The sequence below is a fragment of the Penicillium manginii genome (genome assembly GCF_028828005.1).
Source record: "Penicillium manginii strain IBT 31320 chromosome Unknown utg000005l:1.0-5665137.0:1.0-5668048.0, whole genome shotgun sequence".
Classification (NCBI taxonomy): Eukaryota; Fungi; Ascomycota; class Eurotiomycetes; order Eurotiales; family Aspergillaceae; genus Penicillium; species Penicillium manginii.
In genome coordinates this window covers 5,475,620-5,491,480 of record NW_026643106.1, presented here as the reverse complement: position 1 = coordinate 5,491,480, position 15,861 = coordinate 5,475,620, and the positions used below count along the sequence as shown (strand labels likewise).

General features: G+C 47.0%; 6 protein-coding genes across 6 annotated transcripts; 5 read left to right on the top strand and 1 right to left on the bottom strand.

Annotated features, from left to right (window-relative positions):
- Nucleotides 1-567: 567 nt before the first annotated feature.
- Nucleotides 568-3,871, top strand: N7533_008348 (uncharacterized protein; the record flags this gene model as incomplete). Its single annotated transcript, XM_057104998.1, has 4 exons — nt 568-810; nt 890-1,155; nt 1,224-3,210; nt 3,296-3,871. The coding sequence occupies 4 exons, from the start codon at nt 568-570 to the stop codon at nt 3,869-3,871; spliced, it is 3,072 nt and encodes a 1,023-aa protein (XP_056959955.1).
- Nucleotides 3,872-4,211: 340 nt separating this feature from the next.
- Nucleotides 4,212-4,685, top strand: N7533_008347 (sensor histidine kinase; the record flags this gene model as incomplete). Its single annotated transcript, XM_057104997.1, has 1 exon — nt 4,212-4,685. One exon carries the CDS (start codon nt 4,212-4,214, stop codon nt 4,683-4,685), a length of 474 nt encoding a protein of 157 aa, XP_056959954.1.
- A 3,673-nt stretch (nt 4,686-8,358) lies between these two features.
- Nucleotides 8,359-10,409, top strand: N7533_008346 (major facilitator superfamily domain-containing protein; the record flags this gene model as incomplete). The annotated part of the gene is made up of 7 exons (XM_057104996.1): nt 8,359-8,493; nt 8,544-8,620; nt 8,677-8,728; nt 8,795-8,969; nt 9,023-9,063; nt 9,200-9,967; nt 10,035-10,409. 7 exons carry the CDS (start codon nt 8,359-8,361, stop codon nt 10,407-10,409), a joined length of 1,623 nt encoding a protein of 540 aa, XP_056959953.1.
- A 245-nt stretch (nt 10,410-10,654) lies between these two features.
- Nucleotides 10,655-10,945, top strand: N7533_008345 (uncharacterized protein; the record flags this gene model as incomplete). Its single annotated transcript, XM_057104995.1, has 2 exons — nt 10,655-10,693; nt 10,763-10,945. 2 exons carry the CDS (start codon nt 10,655-10,657, stop codon nt 10,943-10,945), a joined length of 222 nt encoding a protein of 73 aa, XP_056959952.1.
- Nucleotides 10,946-11,671: 726 nt separating this feature from the next.
- On the top strand, nt 11,672-13,209 carry fqzB (FAD-dependent monooxygenase fmqB; the record flags this gene model as incomplete). The annotated part of the gene is made up of 3 exons (XM_057104994.1): nt 11,672-11,843; nt 11,904-12,846; nt 12,906-13,209. The coding sequence occupies 3 exons, from the start codon at nt 11,672-11,674 to the stop codon at nt 13,207-13,209; spliced, it is 1,419 nt and encodes a 472-aa protein (XP_056959951.1).
- A 232-nt stretch (nt 13,210-13,441) lies between these two features.
- Nucleotides 13,442-15,207, bottom strand: gliC (cytochrome P450 monooxygenase gliC; the record flags this gene model as incomplete). The annotated part of the gene is given in 5 exon segments (XM_057104993.1): nt 13,442-14,161; nt 14,181-14,682; nt 14,741-14,925; nt 14,978-15,133; nt 15,178-15,207. The coding sequence occupies 5 exon segments, from the start codon at nt 15,205-15,207 to the stop codon at nt 13,442-13,444; spliced, it is 1,593 nt and encodes a 530-aa protein (XP_056959950.1).
- Between the last annotated feature and the right edge of the window lie 654 nt (nt 15,208-15,861).

Below are 15,861 nucleotides of genomic sequence, written 5' to 3'. Positions count from 1 at the left end.
ATATGCCTTGTTGATATATGTTTCGATAATGTCCTTAACTGCCCCAGTCGTCATTTTTATCTGACAAATCCAAGCCTAAAGTACCGTTAAGAACATAACTAGTCATGCAGCCTCATCCCCAGCCGATTGCGATTGCGGAGATGAAAGCAACTGTGGAACAGACCAAAGTCATGACACCAATGCATCTTGACGGTATTGCTCTACCACCCGACCCGCTGCGCCAAGAATCCCAGAGCCAGTTTCGGCAGCAATTTCTTCTCGTTGGCTGACTAGTGCATTTGGGACTGAACAAATTTTCGATTGCGGCCCAAACTCCAGCGCCAAGTTCCAAATCTCACATTATCCAATAATGTACAGCCCCATGCAGGTGGCGACGAATGTGATGGCGATGCGCTCACCCGGTCCGATTTGAATATCCACCCGATTTTTAGCACGGGCAGAATTTAGTGTGAGCTTTGAAACCGAAATAAATTTTCTGTTTCTCTAACAAACATAAGTTCTTCACGGAAAAAAACACGACTCTATCACATCTCAGCTACGATTATTTTTCCCTCCGAGCAGTCTCCAATGCCAAAGAAACACGACGTCACTCACGACCACGGGTCCGGTGGCAGCCCTTTGAGCCAGCCAGCTCACTCACTGACTTATGAGGCTGTCATCAAGGAACTTGGCACTGAGCTGGATGAAGGACTCTCTCCTGGCGAAGCTACCCGTCGCCTTGACCAATATGGTCCGAATAAATTGGACGAAGGGGAAGGAGTGTCGGTGGTTAAAATTCTTGTTCGCCAGGTGGCTAACGCAATGATGCTAGTAAGGGGTCCATTGCCTATCCTCTCAGTGAATATAAATCGGTCGAAACATTTCGACGTCTGATCCAGTTCTTTTCCAGGTACTGATTCTGGCCATGGCTGTCAGTTTCGGAATTCAGTCGTGGATTGAGGGCGGAGTGATCTGTGCTGTCATTGTATTGAATATCGTTGTTGGGTTCTTTCAAGAGTACGCTGCGGAGAAGACTATGGAGTCGTTACATTCACTGTCGTCGCCTACAGGCACTGTCTCGAGAGGTGGACACACGTTCTCGGTTCCGTCACATCAGATCGTGCCAGGTGACTTGGTCGAACTGAGGACTGGGGATACCGTCCCAGCGGATATTCGGTTAGTCTATTGTTACCCTTGCCCTTTTATAGGTTGCTGAAATAGCCTAACATTTTTAACCTTACTAGCCTGGTTGAAGCAGTTAATTTTGACACTGACGAAGCACTTCTGACCGGCGAGTCTCTCCCAGTACAGAAAGAATGCGATACAACATTCAAAGAAGACACTGGCCCCGGAGACCGTCTCAACATCGCTTATAGCTCAAGTACGGTCACTCGTGGCCGTGCTCGAGGTGTTGTCGTCAGTACAGGCATGTTCACGGAGATTGGTTCTATTGCCCTCGCGTTGCGGGCTAGCGATAGCAAACGCCGTCCCGTCAAGCGTGATCAAAACGGTGAGGCCAAGAAACGGTGGTATCTGCAGGCTTGGACTCTTACCGGAACTGATGCCGTGGGTCGATTTCTTGGTGTCAATGTCGGGACTCCCTTACAACGGAAACTGTCAAAACTTGCCTGCTTGCTTTTTGGAGTTGCCGTCCTTTTTGCCATTGTATGTATGGCTGCAAATATGTTCAGCAGCAATACCGAAGTCATCATGTATGCTGTTGCCACCGGTATCAGTATGATTCCGGCGTGTCTCGTGGTCGTGCTCACGATCACTATGGCTGTGGGTACCAAGCGCATGGTCCAGCGAAACGTAATTGTTCGCAAATTAGACTCGTTGGAAGCACTTGGTGCCGTTACCGACATCTGCTCCGATAAGACTGGCACACTGACCCAGGGCAAAATGGTGGTCAAAAAAGCATGGATTCCATCTCGGGGGACATACTCTGTTGGGACATCTAACGAGCCATTTAATCCTACTATTGGAGATATCACCTTTACTCCTTTATCTCCTTCAGACTTTGACGACGAAAAAGAAGGCCCCGCCGCGAAGAAGGCAGAGGACCTAGTATCAGAGAACCGCCAGCTTGAGGACTTCCTAAATGTCGCAGCTATGGCCAACCTTGCTCATGTGTACAAGTCTGAAGAAGGCGAATGGAGCGCGCGGGGTGAACCTACAGAAATTGCCATTCAAGTATTTGCATCGAGGTTCAACTGGAATCGCGACCGCTGGACAAAGGGCCAGAAGGTAGTTTGGCAACAGAAGGCGGAATTTCCGTTCGATTCGACTGTGAAAAAGATGTCTGTGATCTTCAACAAGGCTTCCCTACAAGATGATTGCACAATGGTCTTTACCAAGGGTGCTGTTGAGCGTATCGTTGATTCGTGCATCTCTGTGAACTGGGACCAAGATTCGTCCACACCCGTGCCAATGACTGATGACCACCGCCGAAAGATCTTTCAGAATATGGAGGACTTGGCAAAATTAGGGCTCCGGGTACTGGCTCTTGCTCATAGACCGTACACCGGCCAGGCACAATTGCTTGAGGATTCTGACCTGGAACGTGAGAGTGTGGAAAAGGATCTGTGCTTCCTAGGGCTGATTGGGTTGTATGATCCTCCTCGACCCGAGACAGCACACTCCATTCAGGCCTGCTACCGAGCTGGTATAGTTGTCCATATGGTTACCGGGGATCACCCTGGCACTGCCAAAGCGATTGCACAGCAGGTCGGAATCCTTCCTGCTGATTTCAGTGCCGTGGCAGCTGATGTCGAGGATGCTATGGTCATGACTGCTAGTCAATTTGACAAGCTCTCTGAGGAGCAAATCGATGCCCTTCCTACTCTTCCATTGGTAATTGCACGCTGTGCCCCTCAAACCAAGGTACGCATGATCGACGCCCTTCATCGCCGTCGTCGTTTTGCGGCAATGACCGGAGATGGGGTGAATGACTCCCCTTCGCTTAAGCATGCCGATGTTGGTATTGCTATGGGCCAGGCCGGCTCAGATGTCGCCAAAGATGCCTCTGATATCATTCTGACTGACGACAACTTTGCTTCGATTCTGAATGCCGTCGAGGAAGGTCGTCGCATCTTTGACAACATTCAGAAATTTGTTCTTCACTTGTTGTCAGAAAACATCGCTCAGGCCTGTACTTTACTCATTGGGTTGGCTTTTAAAGATGCTGACAATCAATCTGTCTTCCCACTTTCGCCAGTGGAAATCCTCTGGGTTATTATGATTACATCAGGTATGCCAGATATGGGCCTCGGTATGGAGATAGCTGCGCCTGATATTATGGACCGACCCCCCCCAGAGTAAGCAGGGCATCTTCACATGGGAGGTAGTGGTTGATATTCTGGTTTATGGCGTCTGGACTGCAGCGCTTTGTCTGGCAGCTTTCTCTGTACGAATGTGGGGGTTTGGTGACGGCAATCTGGCCCGTGGTTGCAACAAAGAGTGGTCGGATGAGATCACAGACTGCGAATTGGTCTTTCGAGCACGAGCAACCACATTTGTGTGTTTGACGTGGTTCGCGTTGTTCCTAGCCTGGGAGATGGTTGATATGCGCCGATCATTCTTCCGTATGCAACCAAAATCCAAGAAATACTTCACCCAGTGGATGTATGACGTTTGGAGGAACAAGTTTCTTTTCTGGTCCATCATGGCTGGATGGATCACTATGTTTCCTATTCTCTATATACCCGTGCTTAACGATGTTGTGTTCAAGCACAAGCCTATAACGTGGGAATGGGGCATCGTGGCGGTTGAAGTAGTACTATTTTTCATCGGTGTCGAATCCTGGAAATGGGCTAAGCGGATCTTTTTCCGTCGCCAAGCCAAGAAAAGTCCAGCTTTAGCCTCTGTGAGAGACGAACCAGAACAGCCCTAACAAACGCTTTCCCTGGTCAGACATCGAGAAAACATGGCCAGGGAAAAGACTCGCTCGGTAATAGCGCACGCCTTATGGAAACAACTCAACGGGACGATGACAACTTTAGGATTCTGAAACTGACATTGAGAAGAGAATAAAGAGGGTCGGGCTAATGGTTTCACCAACTGAGCTGGTTTCCCGCCCATCTTCAAAACAGATCTCGTGATGCAATGGTGTTAAATATTACAGTTTTCTATTCTACACTATCAGTTGAGTAGAAGGAAGGAACGAATCATATCAGAAGGATTAAAACCCCTTAGATATAACCGTTGCCATATTTGACAGTAATGGTTACTAGATGAATCTTCTCGGTAATGCCCTGAAGTACACAGAGAAGGGACTGGTTTCAATTTGTGTCAAGGCCACTCGATGTTCGGAAGGTCATTGGCTTCAGGATCCCGAGGATATGGTAACCTTGACCATATCGGACACGGGGAAAGGTATTTCAAGCGACTACTTACGGACTCATTTGTACACTCCGTTTTCGCAGGAGGATACGCTATCAATGGGCACCGGCCTCGGTCTGTCCATTGTTCGCGGCATTGTGGATACACTCAATGGAAGTATCAATATCCAAAGCCGCGTGGGCGAAGGCACTGTTGTCAAAGTATCGCTTCCTCTTGAGCGCCCATTCGAGAAAGATCCATCGTCAAGCGAAGTTTATTGCGAAGGAAAGTCGCCTATGCCGTCCTCTCAACTTCCTTATATGGAATTGGCGAATAAATGCGCTGCATTTTGGGGAATGGATTCCTCGTCCCCTATCGAGAATTAGTTCTGGTCTTCGATCGCTCGGTATGACATGAAGGTCGTGCCTTGGTCTGCCAATGAACATATTGATTTCGTATTTGTCAATGAGAACGACTTATATGCAGAAAGAGTGCAGCACTTGCTTACTGGATCACCAAATTTGCTCGTTTTTTGCAGTGAATGGGACAACTCCGGTGACCCTAGGAAACGCTGGTCGCACCTTGCTGACTCCCAGGAGACGGAAGTTCTGTATAGATCTTCCCCATGCCTTTTCGCTCCTGGGAGGGATCTCCTTTGCCCCAGGAATATGAAGAGACGATTTTTCACTCTTTCTATGGTGAGTTCCACCTCCTGCTTTGCTGTGCCTGGCTTCGTTTGAAAGTTACTCAATGCACGAATTACTTAATGCACTTAATGCACGAATTACTCAACGCGCGAATTAAGTTACACAGTGCACGAATTACTTAACTGCAACACTGTGCCAAATGGTGGGGAAAAAAAACAGATATGTCTTGTCTATAGGATTTTCACCATCAATTTGGTGATTCAAGCTACGCTCAACGTTAGCAAAAAGAAAACAGGCGGTGGAACTGTGAGTGTTGAATGTTGGTAGGAAATTGCTCGAAATTGGTGGATGGTATGATTCTTAAGAGATTGGCTATTTGACAAATTCTTCTCCACCACAAGCGGAGGTTCGTGCATTTCCTTACACCCTCGCATGCCCCGGGTCTCTGTAAAAAATTATTCCACCAAAGACTATTCCGCTAAGTCCTGAGCCATCGGGCTAGACCGGAGAGCCCTAATCCACAGTCATCCCTGCTCTCTCCTTGTTTATGTAATATCCACTGAGGTAGTTATCCTAAAGAGCAAGCGAAGCTTCAATGCGCCGAGATTGCGCTGGAATATCTTTTGATTTTAGAGCATGCGTGTTTCAGTTCTATCGCGAACAGTCTTATCTCGTGCGCAGTGGTAGCATCAGGGTTCATATGGAGCTGGAGACCTCTTCCTACTAGGAAGCTATGATCAGTCAAACCTTGACGCCCAAACTTTGGCATTCAAGTGAAAAGCTGGCCAATCTAGGGTGACGAGGACAGAAAAATCTGGAACTCGCATTAGATGAGAAGGTGAAACGGCCTGTCTCGATCAATATGCTTTGAGGCTTTGTAATGAGAAGAAAGCTCACAGGCGCTAGGAGTTCTTGGACATGATTGGTCCTCAGCTACTCCTTGCTCCACATTGGAGAAGCATTCTTTTGCTCAGCACCCTTTGAAGTCTTCTTCTAATTGGTCTGCCATCCATTTCTCCACCATCGGGACCACCCCTGTTCTCAAACTTTATGCCTGGAAGCCTTGAAACGAGGAACGAGTGGAAGGGGTTATTTCGGCCTTAACTACATACACACAATACACACACCTTTTTATCTCGTTTTATCACGCGAGTCATCAGCCCATGCATTTAATAGAATCAAACTCGTGCAGAATAAATGATCTATTGATGAAGCAACATTTAATTATTGGAATCGGCATTGAGACGAACGTGTCGATCATTCAGCCAGCCATGGGAGATCAGATCCCCTTACGCCTGTGTGGACCGGAACATGCAGCATAACAGTTCGTCGGTCGCAATCCATGATTTCAAAGGAAGGGTGCCTTTGATGTCACTGTGCATGGTACGGAACCGGATGAGGAGCAATAGGTAGCACCTCTAAAGTATCATAGGGGCGTACCTCTAGATCATCCTTGGGACAGGAAATGCAGTCGTGTCTGTCTCCACGGGATCGATTGACTTTCCGTTACGTTCCGTACCGACCCGCTCTTTAGCTCCCAATTAATGTAAACTCAGATTTGATAAGGTCATTTGATCAAATACTGGTGGCGAATAAGGGATTCTGCGACATACGTCCAATTGATCTAGTAAAGAAATTTACTGTTTCCCAGTGTACGAAAATCTCTATCATGGATGCGTCACTTTTGCTCCGTCAATCTTTACTAGAACTAGGTGTCAATAGCGCCTGGCCCAGGATGAGAAACCTCGCCACTGATGCTCTTAACATGGACCCGATAGATTTCTGTCACTCATAGCAGCTAATTGTGCGTATCACATTCTTCATCCCACCGACCGGAATGTGGCTGGCTGCAAGGTGTGTCATAGTTGATTTCTATATTGGCATAGCGTAAAGTCTAGAGTCTAGACCATTCATAACTATCACGTGAGTTCTTTGCATCCAGCTGATGCAATGCTGACTAAATTGAAAGACGCGCGCATTGCACGCTATGGCCCTGAAACGAAAAAGGGATGAAGATCGAATTGGATATTAAGAGATAACATGAAGCTCAAGGCTTGTTTCGGATAAGACGTGATGAATATGCACGGATAACAGGACGAGTCAGTTATAAGCATGCCAAGCTGCCTAGCACCATTTGCTGCGAGAATTGATTGAGTTATGGACGCTGGAAAATATCCGTAAGGCTCAACCGAAACTTTCGAATGGGACCTCTTGGTACAGTTTGTCAGACTTGAGTCAAGCGTGTGAACCTATACGGTCGTATCTCATTGCTAGCCTTAAAGTATACGCAAAATCACCAGCTTTTCGTCTGGCAAGTAGGCCTGCGATCTAAAATGAGTACGTTTTCGATGATTTTTGTTGAAGTTTAGAGGGAAAAACTAGGCTATATATACAACGAGAAGATCAAGTTGATTTCCATTCAACTTGGTTCTTTCTATAGATATCTCGTGATTACTTCCGATGGTTCGGCTTGGTTCCTGATCTGCACCAGGCTCATATCACAACAATTCGACGTGGCGGATATTCAACATCGTCAATAAAAGATAGTTATAACAGCAACGGAGATTTGCTTTTGGTAAGTTGATTTGCTTCCAATATCACCACTTAGCTAAATGTTTGACGCGATTATGCCGTGTAACTGCAACTGTGGAACAGCCATTCCATGTCGATCTATCAGCCTCTCCCATCCTTGGTTGCGGAACCGTGGAGAACAGTTAACTCCACTTTATACAATATATTGCACGAATTATTTATGAGCCATACTTCATTGACTTGTAAATGCATGGGACCCATCGGTCTGACCACTGTCTTCCCTTGCGTCCCAATCCAAACCTAGATGATAGTCGAAGCTTGGACCTCAAACAACCTAGATCTATGTCCGTAAATACCTAGTAAAATTAAGTGTCAGGACGAGGAAATTATGTATTGGCTAGTACTGAGGATTTCCAATAGAATCAGATGATTAATTGAATGTGAGAGTGGCTGAGCACTCGTGAGAGTCTGTATCATCCAGTTTCGGTGTGTTACAGCATCATACTCTGAGTCTAACCCAAACGCCATAAGCATACTTGGAGGAATTGGATGGACGATGAACACCCCTTCTCAAATGGTCTTTAGTGGTATTTGACCACTCTTTTCGTCCGACACCAAGCAAGGGATATGAAATTCCTAGAGGTTCAGAAGGCGCCCTCTTAAGGGGCGAATTTCCGCAAAATTGCTAATTAAATATTTCCCGGATATCTGCTGGTTCCTAGTGTACTTTAGTCGTCTATACTTATTCCGCTCACCATAGTACCATATCCCAACTACAATGGAGCATACGACGCAGAACAGCTTGGAATCAAGCGGGCACCTAAAAAGACCTAATTTTAAGTTACCATCACCATGTGTTTCCGATGAAAATTCAATCGAGATGACAGAACAGACATCAGAGCCGAGAGAAACTGAAGGAATTCAACATCTCACGGGGATCAAGCTTGTCATGTTAGTTAGTGCTGTGACCCTCGTCAACTTCCTGACTTTACTTGATTTGACAATTATTGTCACAGTGAGTGTCATTCATGAGCTATTGGGGTACTTCATTAACATATTAGGCAGGCTATTCCATCTATTACTTCCCAATTTCACTCCCTAGAAGACCTGGGATGGTATGGTAGTGCATATCAGATCTCTGGGTATAATAGAACCTCTTCATACTTCAAACTGGTCAAGTATACTCATGGATAATCAGGGCCTGCCTTCAACCTCTATGCGGCAAGATATATACCCATTTTAGCTCAAAGGTATGTAATTCGTTCATCATTTTCAAGGCCAGTGGATAACATTCTGAGTCAAATGGTATCTTCCAGTGGACGTATCTTGGCTTCCTCTTCATCTTTGGGTTGGCCTCACTGCTCTGTGGGATAGCAACTTCTTCTAAGATGCTGATTATTGCTCGAGCAATATCTGGTCTAGGGTCAGCTGGACTGAACAGTGGCGCCTTGACTATAATTTCAACTTCTGTTCCTCCGCAAAAGTCACCCCGTACGCACATAATCCATATGGAATTAAATGAACTTGCTAATACCCTTATATAGCGCTGATTGGGGCCATGATGGGCAGTCAGTACTATTACCCTGTGAGCCGCTTGATCATGAGCTAAACTCAATATAATAGTTTCCCAATTGGGCCATGTCATAGGTCCCTTACTTGGAGGTGCACTGACGGAGTATGCAACTTGGAGATGGTGTAATTCCCCTGGAAGCCCGTTCTAGAAAGCAAGAGTTGACCAGCAATACTCCACAACAGGCTTTTATATCAACATTCCTCTTGGAGTTATTGCTGTATTGCTCACAGTCTTCCTCCATATACCCGACCATACTACTGATTTACCTCGTGAATCTGCAGGCCGGACCATTCTCCATAAGCTTGATCTTGTTGGTTTTATTTTATTTGCTCCAACTTCCATCCAACTTCTCCTCGCGCTTGACTATGGTGGAAGGCAATATAGCTGGAATAGTGCGACTGTGGTCGGGCTTTTCTGTGGCGCTAGCGGTGCATTTATCATTTTCCTACTTTGGGAGTATCACAAAGGACATAATGCTATGATTCCTCTTTCGATGATATCCCAGGTAACTGTTTGGTCAAGCTGTCTAATGTTAATGAGCCTCTTTGGTATGACTGTCTCTGAGTCATATTATCTTCCAATTTATTTCCAGGCTATCAAAAACAACTCTCCTATGATGAGCGGAGTCTATATGCTGCCCAGTATCCTTTCGCAGTTGGTGTTTGCAATCTTATCCGGGGTTTCAAGTGAGTCTTACTTAATTCACCTCTCCCTCTTGCCTGCGATAAATGAATTGATGCTGACTTATGGTTTAGTTGGAAAATTTGGGTACTATTGGCCATGGGGCATTTTCTGCGCAGTGGCTACCGCTATCGGCAACGGTTTGATGTCAACATGGAACCCCTATACATCCACGGCAGAATGGGTCGGACATCAAATTTTAGTTGGGGTTGGCAGAGGTGCAGGCTTTCAATTGGTACCACATCTCCCGCCGCCCAACACACATTTTTCATCGAGCTAATATCGTCCATTTGGCACAATAGCCCATCATCGCGATCCAAAACACACTCCTACCTAGTCAAATCCCCGTTGCTATGTCTGTACTTATGTTTGCTCAGACACTGTCGGGTGCGGTGTGGCTTACGATTGCGGATTTGATTTTCTCAAGTGGGCTGAAGACTCTGTTGTCCAAATTCGTGCCTGGTATCAATACTCAAACCATCATAAACAGCGGTGCGACTGGCATTCGGAACATCGTGTTTAGTCAAGACCTGATTGCTGTTCTTAAAGCCTACTCTGAGAGCGTGGATCATGTCTTCTACATGACCGCTGCACTTGGAGCATGCTGTATTTTATTTGTTCCCGGAATGGGATGGAAGGATATTCGGCAAAAGGCATCTTCTCAAACGTTGTCTTAGAGCTACGCCTTTATCTCTGGATCTTGTTTGATGTCAAAATCGATGGCAAATGCGGTGGCTTTTTTTCAGGAGAGAAAATGGAAGCGGCAAGCAGAAAATTAATGTACTTTAAGAGTGTGACAATGGAAGAAGAGAGACTGGACAGGAAATGAGAGATAAGCCTGAAAGCCACCTAGCGAGGGTTCAGTTCTATATGGGGTGGGTCATCGCTGCCTTATCGCGACCATGTCGAATGAACTGGGGTCATGTCGCAATCTACGCAATTTGAATTGCACATCATTATGGTAAGTTGTTCTGCTGCATTTCCTTAGTTTGCTGCAGTTTGGTACGAGTCGTGTTACGCAACCATACAGGGAGTTTTATTGAGGTTGCTTTACACTGCACATGCTGTCTCACGTGATATATACACCGACATTACGGAGGGCTTCTTCCTCCTACAACTGCCTCGCAAGAGTCAGCTGCTTGCCTCCGGTGGTAGCGTGTTATCTCTCACGCAGTCACGACTCAAATTTGTCTCTCCCGCCTCCCCTCTGTAAATAGAAACGAGTATTACAATACACAGACACATTGCCTCCCTTCAAGGGAGCGCGGACGGGCCTTTTCTGACGCTGCAGTCCAATGCATTTACGCGTAAGACCGCAGCGACATGTGACCCGTTACGGCCAAACTGTACACTTTCCATACACGTTGATATTCCCATCTTGACTGCGAGAGGTCACCAGTAACATGAGGGATAGAAAATGCGGAGGTGCCTATGAACCACCAGAGCCGCCTGTTGATATATCTCCTCGCTTAACTGCTTGCCGAGGCCCGCAGGAATCCACTAAAAAAGAGGAGCTGGATTCTCTTAGGAGGAGCAACGATTAGCCCGAATATCATCATACCCATTCCAGGCATACGTCATTCTTCACTCGTACCCTTATCGTATCTAGACACCCTCCGGACATTGTCCTAACAAGTCGGTCATATTAACGAACCCTGCAGAAGTGGCGGAGTGATGAATTTCTATTTTTACAACCAACTTGCAGGATGAAGGTGGACTTATCATATCCATGGGATTAATCTCTGCCTAGAAGTGCATTAAGAATGGAAATTAAGTTCACTAAGTAGCAAGGAACCATTTTCTACAGTAAATGCAAGCCGCTAACCCTTGCATATATTCTTAGCCTGCCTTGCTGGGCTTTGATTTCCGAATTCAAATCATTTGAAATCGGCCCTCTCATTCTACCCCCACGAATATTTCAAGCTCATTAGAATTCATCATGACTGTATCATCGGTACACGGCCCGGACACGGTTGCTGAGCCCCAATCTAGTGGAATACACGTTATCGTTGTCGGGTTAGGAATCGGAGGATTAGCTGCAGCCATTGAGTGCCATCGAAAAGGTCATGCGGTGACAATCATTGAGAAGGCCTCCTCACCACGAGCTCAAGGTAAGTCGATCCTGAGACATACCAACCCGGAAAACGTAAAACATGCATCTAATCAGAAAGAAGGTGATTGCATTGGAATTGGAACCAACGCGGCTCGTGTCGTCTCCAAATGGGGGATAAAAGGGCATATTCACCGACAGCTTGAGACCCAGGTCAGCCACGTCCGAGCGGTCGATATACACGACTATGCGGGGAATTTCATTGTGACAAATGCGATGACTGGGTTCCGGAAGGGCGATGGTTTTTTTTTGAACCGGTGTGACCTGGCAAATATTCTGTACCGACATACACAGGAACTTGGGATTGAAGTCCGGTTCGGTGCGCGAGTCTCGGAATACTTCGAGACAGACGAGAAGGCCGGCGTTGTGGTCAACGACCAGAAGGTATGGGCTGATTGTGTAATCGCTAGCGATGGTGTGCATAGCAAAGCTCGAGGGTTCGTGACGGGCAAGGATCCGTCGCCCGTGAGTTCGGGATATGCAGCATTCCGGGCATACTTCGACGCCGACGAGATTGCTTCAGAGCCTGAGGCAAACTGGTTGCTTGCCGGTGCGGGCAAAACTGACCAGGCGTTAGCATTCGTGGGCAAGGGGTGCGAGTTCACAATGTGCACTGTGAAGCTAGGCAAGGCTGTTATGTGGATCTTTACCCACCCTGACCCCAAGGGGAATGCTCGCGAGTCGTGGACAGCTCCGGCTAATGTACAGTATGTGCTTGACCAGATCAGGGATTGGCCTTGCTGGGAACGAATTTCCCCAATAATCAAGCGGACACCTCCCGGAAAGGCGATCAATTTCCCCCTCCTCACGAGGCCTCCCCTTGAGACATGGCTATCTCCCGCAGCGCGAGTCCTCTTGGTTGGAGATGCTGCGCACCCCTATCTTCCTATGGCTGGACAAGGCGCTAGTCAAGCCATTGAAGATGCGGCTGTGTTGGCAATTTCGCTGGAGCTTGCAGGGAAAAAGAACGTGCCCCTCGGTTTACGGGCTGCGGAAAAGATCAGGTTGATACATCCTTCGTTATGAGTATCATGCTGTTGAGGTTACTAATGCGTTCGGACAGGTATCAACGAGCCACTTTGATCCAGACCGGTGGCAAGGAGAACCACGATTCATGGCACCAACCAGATTGGGACGCAATAAAAAAGAACCCAGATCTGATGAAAACTCCACGGCCAACGTGGATCCTTGGGCACGATTGCCAGTCCTCCGCGTACGAGGAATTTCCTATTGCTGTTGAAGCTATATTGTCTCGTAAGGAATATGTACCCGTCAACGTTCCTGCAAAAGGAGAGCACCGAATGAATGACTTCAAGGGCTTGGAGAAGTCTCTTAGTTCACAGTGGGAGACGAAGACAGATTCCTAAGGTAGTAGGTAGGCGAGCAGTTCAGCTATTTCATAATGGATACTATATTTGCCCCCAACCCAGCCATTTGCTTCCTTGGCTACACAACAGTAACTTAGCTTTTACCATTGTCCCGAAGCTATTTAGATATGTGGCGTTACATCACAAATTGCACAATGAAATGTTGAAATGAGATTTACAGGGGTTATATTCTCAGCGAACATGTGTTATACATTGTTCAGACTCATCTGACTTAACTAATTCGTACCCAGACGACATCCTCCGCAGCGAGATTGATCCACCCGGCCGAGTTCCCCTTCAGATCATCCAAAGATACAGGCGAGGAATCTTTCATCTCGATGCGGTAATTCTCAACAATATGGGCTAAGAGGGTCTTCAAAAACAGGTCGGCGAGGTATTTTCCAAGGCATTGTCGCGGACCAAACCCAAATCGCCACAGCCGATACCGGAATACGGAGTGATTTTTGGCATCAAGGAACCGACGTGGATTGAATTGATGGCGGTCATCTCCCCAAGAGGGATCGTCAGTATTCAAGCCGTGAATATCCACTGTGACATTCATGCCTGCAGGTATAACGTACGAACCCACTTCGCGATCCGTCGGTGGACTTTGCGCGCCAGAGAATGAGGCAATTGGACGTAGACGAGCGGATTCGAGAAGACACGCCATCAAGAGCGAAGATGAGCCTGAGATGTACTCATTCCTAATTGCGTAGGACTTCTTGGAGATACTGCCAATCTCTTCCCGTAGCTGATCTTGAACCTTAGGATGCGTGGCCATGAATATTAGCACCCAAGATAGACTGCCAATCGTGACATCGAGGTTCGCGAACAGGATTTCATCCATGGAATCGAGCATTTCTCTCTCTGTGAGTTCCTCGCGCTCCACCGCATCATAATAAGTGCAGATTGGCGGGGTTCCTTTAAGTTCATGGCGACCACGATTGCAAGCCTGTCGGTTGAATTGGTACCATTGCGAGCGGAAGAGCTTGAGAGTCCGTTTCGAAGCAGTTGGCAAGTAGCGTCCGATGGAAAGGCGGGAGAGCCCCCCCAGCAGTAACGTTTGCCCAGACCTGCTCCCTCTCACCGACGATCTTGAGCATGTTGGCCTCCATTTCTGGCGTCATGTCTCCGTACATGATGTCACAAAGAACCCAGAATGACAATAGTCGTAGATCATCAGCCGGACTGATTATCAAAGCCCCATTCGGGTGGACTTTCGGTGATGCGTGAAGCTCATCAAGACACTGTTTGACACGTCGTTGAATGACGGGTAGAAATTCGTCGACTTTGGTTCGATGGAAGCTCGGCGCAAAGACGTCTCGCACCCGGTTCCAATCTTGCCCGCTGAGAAGGCCCACGGCTTTGCCTACAAGTTCACCAAAGAGCCAACCAGCGTCAAAATTGAAGGACTTGGCATGTAGGTGGGAGTCTTTGAATACTGCGGGCATATGCTCTTGACGGGTAAGGACCCTCCAAGGTGTCAGCTCTCTCTGTTTGCTGTGATTTAGGGAGACCTTGTGAGACATACACTTCAGGGGTAGTACCAGCCCAGATACGATATATCTCGCCAAAGCTACTCGCCCATCTGCGAGAGTAAGCTCGGCCCTCCGCAAATTTGACGTTCCCTTGGCCGTTTGGAAGCTGAAATGGGCAAGTTGGTATATTTTTGGATTTATTCAGTGATTTGACCGGGTTTTTCCAGCATAAGTAGGCCTACCAGATGCCTGTCAATTAACATGATGCACAATAGCAGAGAATAACTTACGTTGATAGGTACTGATATGATGTTGTTGAGTGTTTTGGTCAGATACCCATTGCGCCAGACCAACACGGTGAGCACCAGTATAAGGACAAAATGAATGAGCGACATTTCTCTAGAAGTCACACTCTCTTCGAGGGTGATGGATGGGTATGAAAGATTCTACTGACGAGCAGGAAATTTGGAGTCTTTGTGCGTGAACATACCACAGAGCTCCACACCAGCACCTCCTGCATAGTTGGGCGCTATCAGTTGCAGCTAATACCAATAGCTCATAGGTTCCATTCAGATGCATGCATTGAACTAGCAATTCTCGCGCAGCTGAATATATGCCATGCAAGGAAAAATGGGCTGGAAAGAATAAAATCCATCGAATTGCACCGTTTGGAGACTAGTGTATTTGGATCTTGGCCAATGCAAGGTATGTGGGAGGAGGTCTCCTTATTCTCTGTCCCCTGGCCATTGCAAAGGCCACAAGGGCGTGTAAAAAGAATGTAGGGACATTGAGTATCCTATACGTCCCTAGGTGATAAAAATCTTGGACACTGTAACTATTATTCGTGGCGGGAATTTAATCCACTGAAAGGCGATGACAAACTAGCAGCATCTTACCGTCAACCCAAAATAAAAGCCTGGGAATGGGACATTGCTATTCTCTGTAATTATCACTTTGAGGTTCGGATCATTGAAACACATTCAGGTCGTGTACCACGGTAATTATGCTATGGAGTCGAATGGCAGAGGCAATCCCCAAGTTTTCGAGTCTTCAAAATCCTCCATCTACTTGAACAATCTATTTGCGAAGGGAATTTAGCCCACAAGCATCCAGACGAAGTTTTTAGGGAAACATTCTAATGCAGTGCACTTTACGGTAGGGTTCCATGTGCCTC